The sequence below is a fragment of the Aotus nancymaae genome, unplaced genomic scaffold (assembly GCF_030222135.1).
Source record: "Aotus nancymaae isolate 86718 unplaced genomic scaffold, 86718_ANA_hifiasm-v0.15.2.pri h1tg000041l, whole genome shotgun sequence".
In the NCBI taxonomy this organism is placed as follows: Eukaryota; Metazoa; Chordata; class Mammalia; order Primates; family Aotidae; genus Aotus; species Aotus nancymaae.
This window is the reverse complement of record NW_026988455.1, coordinates 38,196,716-38,212,311: the sequence shown is the minus strand read 5'-3', so window position 1 is coordinate 38,212,311 and position 15,596 is coordinate 38,196,716. Positions and strand designations below refer to the sequence as shown.

General features: G+C 37.0%; 1 protein-coding gene across 1 annotated transcript in view; it reads right to left on the bottom strand.

Annotated features, from left to right (window-relative positions):
* The window catches only part of CARNMT1 (carnosine N-methyltransferase 1), a 46,763-nt gene that overhangs the window by 5,806 nt on the left and 25,361 nt on the right, over window positions 1-15,596 (bottom strand). The window contains exons 4-6 of the mRNA XM_012454199.3: window positions 11,417-11,557; window positions 10,811-10,989; window positions 8,679-8,792 (exon numbers count right to left, since the gene is read on the bottom strand). Of these exons, the coding sequence (XP_012309622.1) occupies window positions 8,679-8,792; window positions 10,811-10,989; window positions 11,417-11,557 (434 nt within the window). The remainder of the gene's footprint in view (window positions 1-8,678; window positions 8,793-10,810; window positions 10,990-11,416; window positions 11,558-15,596) is intronic.

Below are 15,596 nucleotides of genomic sequence, written 5' to 3'. Positions count from 1 at the left end.
AGCAGAGTCTTTCTAGCTGTGAAAGATTATGCTGTTCCTGCTCCATTAAAAGCCTCCAATAACACAGTTTTATTATTTCTACATACATATATTCCAGTGATTTTTACATACTCGGACCATTTTTACCTCTAGCCATGGTGTATTCCACCTAGAACGCTCTGCCCCTCCAACTCAAGCTTTAGCCATGCTTCAAAACCTTGCTGAAATTCATCCAAGTCCTCACCCCTACTGCTCACTCTTCTTTAATGTGGCATATTTTAACACGCATTTAATGCAGTGTTGCATTGCTCACTGAAAATTTTTCAGCTAATTAGTACTGTTTACTCACTAGATTACAAGTTATATAAGTCAAGGAACACATCTCAAGTTACTTTTAAACCCACCACAATGCCCCACTTAGTGCTGAATTTATAAATTTTACCAAAGGCAACAGCTGTAGTATATATTTTTGGTCTTCTAATACAATGGTACTTTGACAAATATCCTTGTACATATTTTAGATTATCCCTTACAAAGACGGTTCTTGAAGGCCAGAGAATGAACATTTACTGACTTGATTCAGACTGCCAAAAATACTTTCCCAAAGAGTTATAAGTTTTCACTGACAACTGCAATAAGTACTTGTTTCAATATCTTATATTAAGTGGTGGGAATGCAATGTACAGTCACTTTGGAAAACACCTAGCCAGTTTCTTGTAAAGTTATAGATATGCTCATCGTATGTGACCTAGCAATTCTACTGTTAGGTATTTATACAAAAGAAATGGAGATTTGCAGCCACACAAAGATTTATACTCAGTTTAATGCAAGTTTATTCATTTATACTCATGTTTAATACAACTTTAATCACAATAATTTGGGAATAACCCATACGTCTACCAACCAGTGAATGGATAAACAAAATGTAATATATCAAATGGAAAACTACTCAACAATAAAAAAGACCACCACAATGGTACATGCAACAAAATGATGATCTCAAAAGTGTAATGCCAAGAAAGCCAGAGACAAAAAGCGGCATACTGTATGATTCTATTTATATGACATTATAGAAAAGGGAAAACTATAGTTAACAGAATCCAGAGTAGTGACTGCACAGTATTAGGAGTAAAAGGAGAGAAAGGAGTACGAGGGGGCATTTTGGGGTGATGGAAATGGAAAGATTTACTGTCTTGATCGTGTCCATGGTTATACGATTATCCAGTTTTCAAAATGTGTCAAACTGTACATTTGTAAAAAGGGTGAATTTTATATATCAATTATACCTCCAAAAAATCCAACTTAAAAAAAAAACAAGAATTTTTATTAAACAATTTGCTAATTTCTAAAAGGGAAAATTGTATATATATGTAATTTGAATTTGCATCTCTTTGCGGCTGTGCAGTTTTTCATATTTATGACTTAGTTGCCCATTTTTTAAACAAATGTTTACCAAGCACCTAGCTAATGTCTGGCACTGGATATATATGAAGATGAATAAAAGAGAGACACATTCCTCAAAGGGTTCTTTATTTTCTCAACTCTGTGTCTCTTCATATTCTTTAATTTTTAATTTTTTTTTTTTTGAGACAGTGTCTCACTATATGACCCATGATGATTTAGAATTCCTGGGCTCAAGCAATCCTCTTGCCTCAGTCTCCCAAATAGCTGGGACTACAGGCATGCAACACTACACCTAGATTTCTTCATATTCTGTTAGTGGCCATAACAGAAGGAGCAAAGACACGTTTTTTCCTTGATCATAAGATCAAAAGTAGAAAGCTGAGATAACATGAAAAAGCGTTAAAAAGTCAAAAATCACCTCTAAGCCTAACATTCAGAGTATGCACCTGAATATCTCCTTGTGGTCTTTCCTTAATGTATAGTATATTCCATAAATAGTTTTACATCTTATACTTCATTAGGAACATTTCCTTATTTCTAGAAAATAGTTTTACTGTATGAATGTCTTATGACTATCCACTCCATTACTGTTAGAAATGTAAGTTCAGTCTAAGTTCTTCCTGAGTATGTCTGTTCATTTCATCAGTCTTTAGTCTGCCCATATCTGATTACTTTCCTCTGACAGACTTCTAGAAGTATAATTAATCTAATAAATATCGGTAATAGTGAATTAACTATGTAACAAGCCAGATGGCAAATATTTGAGGCTTTGTGTGCCACATACAGTGTCCAGCATATATTCTTATTTATGTTTTTCCCTGTTACTCTTTAAGAATATAAGAAATACTTACAGTGGTAGGGCCATACAAAAATAGGCTGCAGGCCAAATTGGCCTATGGGTTGTAGTTTGCCAAACCCTGACTAAATGTATTAATATTTAAGGGTTTTCCACACATTATTTTGTAGTATGTTACTGTTTTTCCAGAAGAAAGTCATATCATTTTACATTTCCACTAGCAGAACAAGAGCACAGCCTATCTCACCATAATTACCTAAGCTTTTAAATAAGTACATTTTAAAACCTAGTGAATATGATAGGTGAAAAATGGTAGCACAGTTCTATTTGACTAACAGTGAGAATGAACATTTTTTTCTGTATATAGGTTGTTTACATTTATTCTTTTTTTCATTTTTTTACTGAGTGTTGGAGTCTTGCTCTGTCACCCAGGCTGGAATGCAATGCCATAAGTGTAGTTCACTGCAGCCTTGAATTCCTGGGCTCAAGTGATCCTCCCACCTCAGCTCCCAAGTAGTTGGGACTACAGGCACATGCCACTACACCTGGCTAATTTTTAAATTTTCTTTTAGAGACAAAGGGTCTTCCTGTGTTGCCCAGGCTGATCTAGAAATCCTAGCCTCAAGCGATCTGCCTGGTTTGACCTCAGAAGTTACTGGGATTACAGACATGAGCTATGTCATCCAGTTTTTATTTTTTTAAATAACTTGCAACTTATGTTGTACAGCCTATTTCATTTCTGGGTAGTTTTCTCTTTTCTTCCCCCTTTAAATAATTTTTTAAAAATCTAAACATATAGTTTACAGTTGATATGGTTTGGGTTTGTGCCCCCACCCAAATTTCACCTCGAATTATAATCACCACATGGAGGGAGGGACCTGGTGGGAGGTAACTGGATCTTGGGGGACAGTTCCCCCCATGCTGTTCTCATGAGACTGAGTTCTCAAAAGATCTGATGCTTTAAAAGTGGCAGTTCCTCCCTCACCTTCTCTCCCCGAACACCTTGTGAAGAAGGTGCCTGCTTCCCCTTCTGCCCTGATTGTAAATTTCCTGAGATCCCCAGCAATGTGGAACTGTGAGTCAATTAAATCTCTTTTTGTTTATAGATTACCAAATCTCAGGCAGCATCTTTATAGCAGTGTGGAAATGAACTAATATAACCATTAAAGAAAAAATATACATATAAAGGAACTTTTGCTTCTTGTAAAAGCAGGTTAGGTCATTCAGGCCTACACTCCTATTGCAAACAATTAAAGCTGGTGGATTAAACTTACTTCTAAAAATCTTGGCTGGGCGTGGTGCCTCATGCCTGTAATTGCAGCACTTCAGGAGGCTGAGGTGGGTGGATCACAAGGTCAGCAGTTCGACACCAGCCTGACCAACATGGTGAAACCCCGTCTCTACTAAAAATCCAAAAATTAGCTGAGTGTATAATCCCAGCTACTTGGGAGGCTGAGGCAGGAGAATCACTTGAACCCCAGAGGCAGAGGTTGCAGTAAGTGGAGATCGAGCCACTGCACTCCAGCCTGGGTGACAGAGTGAGACTCTGTCTCAAAACAAACAAACAAACAAACAAAACCTTGTAAGTTAGTAAGAAATTACCAGGAACCTAGAGGTACACCTAGATGCCATTTTTACCCTAAGAATATTTCACTACCAAGAAGAAACTGATCTGCAATTTGATAAACTCTCTGGACCAAGGGGACATAAGACAAGACCTGGGTTTGCTTCATGATTGAGAGATCATTCAACATTAAAGCAATAGTAAGGGCTATCTTTATCTTTTTTTTCCCCTATTAATTCTTGAGCCCTCCTTTGATTTCTTCCTTTTTTTATTTTTTATTTTTCTATTAGGCTATCTTTAAGGTGAGAGTAGGAAATAATAAACTTACTTCTATCCTTTAACCTCATGAGACTGCATGAAAAGTTGATCTAGTGCTTACTAAAGGGACAAGGGTAGTTGTACATCATCATTTAATCCTAGGGTAGATTTACAACCTAATTTAACATGTCATGGGTGGTCCCATACACTTCAAGTCCTAATTTAGTTTAAAACAGTTCTGGTCTGACAATGCTCTAATCTCCTGGCAGAAGCAAATATTCCTTTGGGGAAAAACACTTCAACCCAGGCCTTAAGAAATCTGAAGTGCAATTTCTCAAGAACAATCCCCAATAAACGCTTATGGTCAACGGCACAGAGAAACAAGGAATCATGAACAAGAACCAACAAAAGCAAGAGAAAGCAGAAAATGACCTGCAAAGACTTGAGATATTAGAACTATAAGACATAATATGCTAAGTATTTTCAAATAAAAGACTATCAGTCAGAAGAAACTATCCAGAATGCAACCACGGTGGGAAAGATACCAAGATAAGTGGTTGATATATGAAAGCTAGCATGACAAGTCCTAAAATACATTTGATTGCATTTCCAGAAAAAAAAAAAAAAAAAAAAACCAGAGAAAAAGAATGAGGCAGAGGCAGTATGTGAAGAAATAATGGCTGTTGTTACATATTTTAATGCTAAACCTATGATTGGTCAGGGGGAAACCCCAACAAAGCTGAAATTTTTCACAACTGATAAGGTCAATTCATAGACTTAAGAAGCATAACAAACTGCACAGATTAAAAAGGAAAATCCAAACCTAGATATACTATTAGACTTGCTAAAAACTACAAAGTAAAAATCGTAAAAAAAAAAATTACCTTCAGAGGAGCAACATTTTAAAAAGTTGAGTTCTCAACAGCAAAGACAGAAGCTTGAGGCCGCTGGGTGTGATATATTCTAAGTGTTGAAAGCTACCTGCCACCTTAGTACTCTATCCTTAGTGTTGCACTGGAACTAAAGTTATCAGCATGAACTCATGATTTTGCCTGTATATGTGTGTGTATGTATGTATAGGTGTGTGTTTAGTTTTTCTTAAGGCCCTCCTTTGATGAACTCATGATTTTTGTAGACACACATGTACATATGATTTTTACAGACAGACATATACATATATTTCTTACCTTGTTTGCCAAAAAGGCCTAGAAGCAATACCACTCCAGTGGTAGAACCTAGATTTTCCATTTCTATAAACCATTCCCCATTAAAAGGAACCAGGGATCCTTGGAAACAATGACTGGTCAGACAAAGTACAAGATGGGCCTGGAATATCTAGTTGTTTCACAAAGTAGGTAGGTACCAAACGTTTTAATTCTTCAGATGTGGTTAGATTCATTTTATTAATTCTTCCAGAAGTAGCTAAATGCCTGCCTTCCACGACTTGACTGCAAATTTATCAGTGTATACATACACACACGTTCTCTTTTTAGAAGAAATTATAAATAAATGTGTTTAAGGAGTGCTGGTAAGCATGAAAAACTGAAAAAGGGAATTCACAGGTATTCTTCTGTTCTTTGCCAAAATCATAGGCTTACCCAAAGAACATACGCATAACAGTTCCCTTAAAAGGCTTACTAGCTTTCCTTAAACTGGGTAGTATTTGATAGTCCATCAAATCCTCCTTAATTAAAGCATTTTGTAAATTAATAATCCCTCCCCAAATAGACTTCATGTAATTTGGGCAACAGTTTCATATATAATTTTACCTCCAATGTCATTTGTTCCAGAATGGCTGGCTACTACATTTCTCATTATATATGAATATATTGACATTCTAGTCTGCATAAGCATGATTAGGGTAAAATCATCCCCAAGAGGTTGACCTCTCAGTTTACAGAGAAAATTAAGCCTCCAGGTCTATACAACTAAAGCAAAAACCTGAATTTACCAATATAGATGGCACTTTATCATGTCTTCTAGCAGTCACTTTTCCTTCAAGACACCTTAGTATGTTTCCTTTTTCAAATTTTGAAACAATACATTTATACATACATGTAACAGTTATTTATATCCACTGTTTGCCAGGCTTTGTACCAGGTGAATAGGAAGCATTAGATCTTTGCCCTCATGTAGCTTAGAGACTAGCAGGGGAAACAAAAGCATATGGGTGCTAACACCAAACTGAGGTATGTGCTACAGCGGAGTCTCTTAGAACATAAAGAAATACAGAACACTTAACCCAACCCGAAAGGATCACCTGAGCTAAGCGTTTAAGAACACATAAGGACTAGCCAAGGGAAAACAGAAGAGAAAGAGAAACGGCTAAGTCAGAGGACTGGCACTTGATGTCGGAGAAGGGGTGGTAAAAAACAACAACAAAGAAGAAGCTGAGACACAAAACAGAAGAAAGATCATAAGGGCATAGTACATAAATCGTGAAGAGTTTAGGTTTTCCAGAAAGCTAGGATTTCATGCAGGGAATCTTACAGGAACAGATTTGCATGTTAGGAAGGTCACTGGTGATTATGTGGAGAAATGAAAAAGGCTGAAGACAACTCGAAGGCGGGGACATCCTTAAGGAAACTACTACAGTAATCCTAATGCTAATCCAGACAAGAAACCGTGATATTAGAGCAATGGTTTTGAACTGGGGATGACTATGCCAACGCCCTCCACCCCCCAGAGGGCAACATGTTTCAATATCTAAAGACACTTTGATTGTCAAAACTGGGAGATACTACTGGATTCTTAGAGGCCAGGAAGGCTGTTAATCATCCTACAATGTACAGGCCAGACCCCCACTTCCCTCACCACTCCCACTGAACAGCGATCCAGCTCAAACATCAATACCACAGTTGAGAAACCCTACAAGAGATATTCAAGAGCGACTAAGTAGCTTTAGGAGATATAACTTTTAGACTGACTAGAGGCAAACAGTGAGGAAAAAGAGGGTCCTATTGACTGTTCATATTCTCTTGCCTCCAAATTCATATGTTAAAGCCCTAATACTCAGTGAGGCTGTATTTGAAGGTAGGACTTATAAGGAAGTAATTAAGGTAAATGAGGTCTTAAGGGTGGGGTCCTCATCCAATAGGATTAGTGTCCTTATAAGAAAAGATACCAGGGAGCTCACTCATGCACTCATTCACTCTCCCCTTATGCACAACCAAAGAAAGGCTGCATGAATAGACAGCAAGAGGGTAGCACCCTGCAACTCAAAGGAAGAGCCCTCATTAGACACCAACCTGGCGGGCACTTGGAATTCAAGTCTTCAGAACTGTGAGAAAATAAACTTCTGTTATTTAAGCCACCCAATCTGTGGTATTGTTATGGTAGCCTGAGTGAACTAATAAAAGGGGTAATGAAAGATTCCCAGTATTTTTGTTTGGGGGAATCTGAGTAGATGATGAATAGAAAAGATATTGGGTGGCATGGAATTGTTTTCGGTTTTGTTCTGGTTTTTCTTTTGAGATGGAGTCTCAGCATGTTGCCCAGTCTGGTCTTGAGACACAAAGATTTTGAAGTATCTGTGGTACATCCAAGTTGGACATACTGACCAGGAGCACAAGAGAGATGTTTGACCAGAGATAGAGCTTGGGAATTGAAAGAGTAGGAAAAGCCATGCAATCAGGTAGGAGGAATATGGAGTCAAAAATGAGTACATGGCATAAAAAATGAAAAACACTGAATAGATGCTCGGAACACACCAATATTTAAAAGAAAATTGATTCTGAGATTTTTTTTTTACGTTCTTTAACTTATACATGCAAAAGATGTATAAGTTAATATTTTATAAAGTATTAACCTTCCAAATAACTATTTTTAAGGACTGTGTTTCTCCATATTACAATTTTCAAAATTGTTTTGAAACTCCATAGTGGAATTAGCTCTCCTAATTGACTTCCTGTTAACCAATGTTCTCCATTACTTCTGATGCCTATGACAGATCATAAGTCACACTTTAGTACATCTACTCTTATCAAACAGTATACTTATCAGGAGCCAACTTTATTTGCTTCAGGTAGTCACAACTATTGTATTACATAACTCAATAAAATATTTTTGCATAAACCAATAAAACAAACGTTCAAAATAAAGCTGTTTCTATGAAAGTTAAGTCACATACTCTGGAAATACATAAAACCTTACCATAACTCAGTAATGAGGGTCAAAAAATTTAATCACATAAGCATAGGATGTTAATGCTAACTTACAAATTAACCCAGGATAATAAAGAAATTTCTAGCATCGAGTACTAAGCAGAATATGGATGTAATGAGGAGGAAGATTCCATGGGAAAGGTAAAATCCTTCCCTTATGGTTCATTATAGAACAAAAAAGAGACCACTCTCTTCCTAACAGAAAGGACCACTGTCTCAGCATGTGGGATGGATATAATGAGGAAATGATTACCTGCCATCAAATCAACAATTAGTATACACTGAAATTACAACGACTGAGACTGACCTAAGTATGAATATACAACTTTTGAGCTTCCACTGCCTTTGGAGGCATCACCACCAGGATGCAGTCTAAAGGAAACTGTAGAGGTTTTAAAACATTTACAAACGTAATTCTAATATTCATGAACATTTGAGATTGTAAGTTAAATATAAAATAGCTGTAAGTACTCAGATTAACATACAAAATTTTAGTAAATACTAAAAAACTTACCTAGATTTATCCAAATTCCACCTGGCTTGAGTATTTTCCATATTGTATCAATATAATCAATTACATTGTGAGCTGTGTCTATGAAGAAACAGGTAGCAATACAGTCCCAGGTATCTATCAAGAAAAATTAAATCACTGCATCTGTTACTTTGCTTTTTTCTTTTAATTAATCCTTTAAAGTTGCCAGTTACCTTTTACAGAGTATTAATATTTGACAGAAATACAGAAGCTAAACTTCTGATCAACACTATAATCATGGTAACCTAATAATCACTTATGGGAAATACTGGTATCAATAATCTGATTAAGTAATCAATTTGGAAATTATCCCCAATAACACTGATATTATAATCTAATCTCAACATATGATTACCAAATTATGTTTGTAAGAGTTTTGTTTATCCTCTATTCAAATTGTAGGCTTCATTTAAAATCACTTAAAACAAAGTAATAGTCATTCCAATTTACACTAGTGTTAACCACCAAGTCTGGCAGGCTTCAGAAAGACTGCAGGCACCAGTTACCAACTGAGAGATCCAAACACCTCAAGATCTACTACAACTGCAAATAATTACCAGGGAAAAAGGGGAGCCAAGGGCAGGTAGAAGCAGTGGGTGAAAATCCAGTAGAGAACACCGTTTGTCTCTTGGAGGTATGGTGTCTGTACAAATCCTGGTGCAATAAAGGCACTTGATCCCATGGAGGATTACCTTTATCATCTGTTCTCTCAAGCCCTGCTCCAGAAAAAGGGGACTTTTACTTGCCTAAGTGGTGTTTTCCATTATTTCATTCCTTATCCCCAACACCTTACATCTTTCAACTCTCCCTTTCTTCCTTCAGAATACAGGTTGTCCCAATCTCATAGTTCAGAGAAAAATAAAAGCTTTCCATGTGGTTAAATAAATAAATAAAAACAATCTATGTTGTTACTACTCCTGCTTCAAGCCCTCCAATGGCATCCTGTTTCTCTGAGTACAATTCCAAGTCCTTACTATGGCCTGCCTACAAGTTAGCCTCATCAAACCCTCTTGAGGCTGACTTCCCACCACTGTACCCATTGCTTACTACAGCCCAGCTCCTCCTTGAGCAGAGCAATCATGCTCTCTACTCCCTAACCCTCCTTCCTTGCCATTCCCCATCTGCAACATTTTCCCTTCAAAGAGCTCAATGGTTTGCCTCTGTACTCTTTCAAGGTTCTCTGCTAGACATTTTTTTTTTAGTTTCTGCTCTTAGAAAGGCTTTCCCTGACAACTCTATAAAAAGCAGCAGCCCCTCCCCAGTCACTCTGTAACCCCTCTTCCCTGCCTTAAATTTTCTTTCTCACAATATTATATTTGTTATTGCCTCATTTTCTCTACTAGAATAGAAGTTCTCCATGGACAGGGACTTTGTTTTGTTCCCTGTTCTCTTTTGACACCTAGAACATACCTGGTACTTAGTAGGTACTCACCAAGTACCTACTGACTGAATGATTTTGCTGAACCCTCAATATTCTATTTTTTTTTTTTCCTTTTACTGCCAGTCTCCCTCTCCTCTTTCCCCATTACCATCTCCCTTTCTCTCATCCCTAGCTCAGATTTCTTCAACAGTTTTCCAGGCTGAAGTCAATGCACAGCCTGACTATAAAAGTCCTCCATGATCTGGAACAAATTTACTTTTCTAGCAATACCTCCCATTAAATCCCATTAAATCTTTCATTAAAGCTTTTCTTTCCTTGACAGTACGGCTGTGCTGCCATCCCCAATCATCTTATTCGTATCTTTGTACTTCTGTCTGCCTCAAATGCTATTCTCTCAACCTTCACGTCATAGCCTCATTATGAACAGCTTCCTTCTCACACTAATAACCTTTCTTTTTTTAGTATTCATTACTCATTTAAACTTTGTTTACGTCACCTCTTTTAGTATTAATAGGCCCAATAGATTCTAAATTTCTTGACTGTAGATATCTTACACTTCTTTTTATTTCCTATCGATGCCTTGTATATGACCTTGAACAACTCTAAATTGACACTGATGTATGCCTTATGTTCTACCATCAAAATGAGCGATCTAAACCTTGGCTTAGGATAAAACTAGCTCATAAATTTAGAATAAATGACAAGACTTTCTAAATGCTTGATTTGAACTTACTGCATTCTGAATAAATCTCCTGAAAATCTCCTGCTGTCATAGAAAAGTTAGAACCAGGAGGAAGACTGTGGGGGTCAACATCAGGGAAAAAGATGGGTCGAATCTGATCAGCTGATCTCCGGTTATTGCTAAACTGATGGATCCAAGGATAAAGTTTATATTTATTAATTTCAGAACATCTGTAAAATATGAGCATAAAATCAGGTGTTAACTAAATATTTTACCAAGAAAATCCACTTTAAATAGTAAAATATTGTTTAATTGAAGATTTGCATATGTAATTCATTATTATTTAAAAAGTCACTACAACAGTTTCCCTAATTATCTGAAAATGTACATATACATGTAGATGAGCAACCAATCATGGATTAAAGACAGACTTTCTAGAAAGTCACTTACCCATCCTGTTTCAACATTCTGATAACTAGGCAATTGGTTCAAGTGATAATCCGTATAAGTACTTTAATTTCAACATAAGAAACATTTGTGACATATATCATAATCAATACTATGTACTTATCTTCAAATTCAAAATTGTTCAAGAAAATATGTAAGTCAATCTGATTCTGAGAAATTACTATTTCCAGCAAAAAATAAATTAAATACCTGTTGAGTACAAAGTTGGAAGAAAAGAGCATAAAAAAACTCCATTCATTTCCTTGACAAGCATAACCTAGCATAGCTATTTCCCAGGCCAGTCTTCCTAGTCCAGCACCAGGTACCAGAATATTTACTTTAGAAGGATCCCTGAAATGAAATAAGGCAATTATGTCCAACCCCTCAAAGAAAAAAAAGAAAAAGACAAAATCCACATTAACAACTAAAAATTTACTCATTTACTCAATAAGAATAAGCTAAGACTCTGACTTCTTACAATCAAGAAATACTTCTAAATATCAAAAATAAGAGGTATAAGGAATTATGTATGTATGTTCAGATATCAGATGAGGGTTTTGGCCCTCAAAAATTATTTTTCAGAAAAAAGGAGTACTCTTAAATCTGAAGACTTATAAAGTCATTCATATTCCTAACAGCTGTCACCCTGAACAACTATCTTAGAAAGACAAATTATTCCAAAGGGATCCCAATTAAATATGAAGAGTTTGAAAAAAAATAGTTCATCACATGGGACAATAAATACAACATAACTTTATTTCTAAATTTTATATGTAACCCAATTGTTTATGTTAGATTAAACAGATGTAGAGTTAAATGTGTCAGGTATATCTCTAAATCCTTAAATATTTTAGTTGACAAAATAATTTGGGGGAGGGGATATTTTCATGGGGAAATGGGAAACAGCCCTCTAATTAAGCATACATGATGGCAAATATATTACATCAAACCAGAGGTTCACAACCAAACTGATCTCTACCTACTAGCATCACACTGCCATTACATATTTCCTTCACTGTAAGAGCCATTATTCCACTTTCAAACCACTAAAAGCTATACCAAAGCAAGGCCTTTTCTCAGGAATTTTGGCAAATCAATATAATCCTGAGGAAACTAAACTTGTAGTCTTATAAGAAGCCAAAGAGAAATGTATATAATCAGCTAATATGTCAAGTAAAAATTAATTTCACTACTGTATTTCCTAAATTTGGTTCACAAATCAAATCCAATATCCAAGTCTACTTCTACTAATTCTCTTTTATCTTTTAACTACGTGGTTTTTAATTTGTCAGGCTCCAAGCAGCAACAGGGCACTTTACTACTAGCCCATATAACCTTTGCATATCCCACTTCAAAACAAAAAAGAACAAACACTGTGGGGCTTTTGAAAACTCATAGCTCTAGGACTCTGCTATTCCTTACATAAGGGACCTGCCATTTCGGCACTCTACTCAGACCTAACTCACTCTCATTTCTCACTCTCTACCAGACGCACCAAAACCCTTACTCTCGAGAATTACCTCTCTTTTCTCAGTTCCCATCTGCCCAATCATAACATGCATTTCCACCCCTACTCCAGCAAGTGGCTGTTCTCAGCTTTGAATTTTTTTTTTTTAATTATCTGATCAAAGTCATGCTACAGAAAGCAAAAGGATTTGGAAGCAAATTCATAGAGTATTTAAATATTTATATAAAAATAACTAGCAATCAATTTCCAAATGGCTGATGACCCCAGTAAAATATTATAATGTAGAAGTTAGAAATTATGCTAACCTGAAGGGAGAGCTGTGCCAATGTTAACCACAATTATTTTGGTAACTTACGGAAAGTTAACTTAATGACTGCTTTTATCAATGACAAAGAGGATTTTATTATGATAAAGAGGATTTCAGTGGACATATAGGAAATGCATCAAAGCAAACCCTCTAGAACAACAACAAAAAAAGATTAAGAACTATGCAATGAATGGATAAGATGGAGAGAATTTTTCCCTAAATCTTTGTTCTTGGCTAGATTTTCTTCATTGAGTTTTTATACAAGGGATATTAGCATAATGAAAAGTTCCTCTAACTATGATGTGTATGAAACTAAGGCACTCTAAGTGGGCATTTCTGCCCATGAATCCGTATGAAGTCTAGGGCATTTCTATGAGGCCGATTCTGTGGAGAACAAGAAATATAAATCTAATACAGACCTTAATGGTAAGATAACCTTAAACCAGGCTGAAAATTTTTTAAAAGCAGGAACAGAGACATAGGATATGTGGCTCCGTAATCAAATGGTGCCTACTTGAGATTCTTTGCGAAAATAAGCAAGCCAACAAGTTTACCTAGTTAATAAGGTCCAAATATGGAGAAGCAGTACATTTATTATAAATATGACCTCCCTAATAACAGGAGGAAAAGTTTCAACAGTTTATTCAAGACAAACAGGAATGGAAAAGGATACATCTGTAAGGACAGACATAGAGCCCATGTGTCTAAAGAGGCCATGGATTACATTTCCATCACTCGTTCTGCTCCAGCTATTTCACCAGCAGTAAATATTGTTCTTGACAGAGGTTTCCTTTGTTGCACACAGAACGATCTTTGCATTGCAGTTGTAAATTTTTTTTTTTTTTTTTGAGATAGAGTCTCGCAGTGTTGCCCAGGCTGGGGTACAATGCCATGATCTCGGCTCACTGCAACCTCTGCCTCCCAGGTTCCAAGCGATTCTTCTGCCTCAGCCTCCTGAGTCAGTGGGATTACAGGCGCCTGCCACCATGCCCTATTTTTTTTTTTTTTTTTTTTTTGTATTTTTAGTAGAGACATGGTTTCACTATGTTAGCCAGGCTGGTCTTGAGTGTCTGACCTCGTGATCCACCCGCCTCGGCCTCCCAAATTGCCGAGATTGCAGGCATGAGCCACTGTGCCGGGCATAGCTGTAAATTTTAAAACTCGAACACAAAATGCTGTCTTGTTGGGTCAACATTATGACACTTGGCTGACCCCTAGTGGTAGAAGTAAATACAACTTTTAAGTACCTACAATGGTTCTCTGAATCGCAGCTATTCATTCTCCAGTACAGTAAAAGCCACTAACTACATGTGGCTACTGAATACTTAAAATGTGGCTAGTGCAAATTGAGACATGTTGTTAAGTGTAAAATAAACACCAAATTTAAAGACAGTATAAAAAGGAACGAAGCCAGGCGCGATGGCTCACACCTGTAATCCCAGCACTTTGAGAGGCTGAGGCGGGCGGATCACGAGGTCAGGGGTTCGAGACCAGCCTGACCAATATGGTGAAACCAGTCTCTACTTAAAAATCCAAAAATTAGCCAGGCGTGGTGGTGCACACCTATAATCCCAGCTAGTTGGGAGGCTGAGGCAGGAGAATTGCTTGAACCTGGGAGGTGGAGGTTGCGTGAGCTGAGAGCGTGCCATTGTACTCCAGCCTGGGTGACAGAGCGAGACTCCGTCTCAAAAAAAAAAAAAAAGAACAAAAAATATCTCACTAATAATCTTTTATTACGTCAAAATTTTTAAAATATGCAGCTGCCCTGAGCATACTGCCTGTGGGGTAGCCCTGCTCTGCAGGAGCAATAAAAAAAAAAAAAATTAAAAAATATCTAAAGCATATATGGCAAAATGTCAAGGCTTAACAGAGTTATTGAATTTTTTTTTTTTTTTAATTTGAGACAGTCTTGTTCTGTTGTCCAGACTGGAGTGCGACAGTGCTACCTCGGTTCACTGCAGCCTCTGCCTCCCAGGCTCAGACGATCCTCCTGCCTCAGCCTCCCAAGTGGCTGGGACTACAGGTGTGTGTCACCACACCTGGCTAATTTTTATACTTTTTTTTTTTTTTTTTTAAGATGGGGTTTCACCATGATGGCCAGGCTGGTCTTGAACTCCTGACCTCAGGTGATCCACCCACTTCAGCCTCCCAAAGTGCTAGGATTACAGGCATGAGCCACCGCGCCCGGCCATTTTTATACTTTTTAAGAGAGGGGGTTTCGCCGTTTTGCCCAGGCTGGTCTTGAACTCCTGGGCTCAAGCAACCCACCCACCTTGGCCTCCCAAAGTCCAGGGATTACAGGCATGAGCCACCATACCCAGCCAAAAATTTTTTTACTCATCATAGAAATATACTATAAATCAGGAGTGTTTAGCACCTTCAAATATATAATCCTAATTTAACTCTTGACATCAACTCCCAAAAAAGAACTCTCTTTCAGCCAGACAACCTTCTCACTGATCCCAGAAAAGACTTTCTCATGTTAATCTTTAGAGCTTTTACCCACAGAAACTAAAATTATTACCTTATCATTTAAATTGTCACTTCATCTATATTTCCTACATATCCCAGGCAAAGTTCCTTGAACTCTCTTTTCTATGCTTTCAATAATTAAT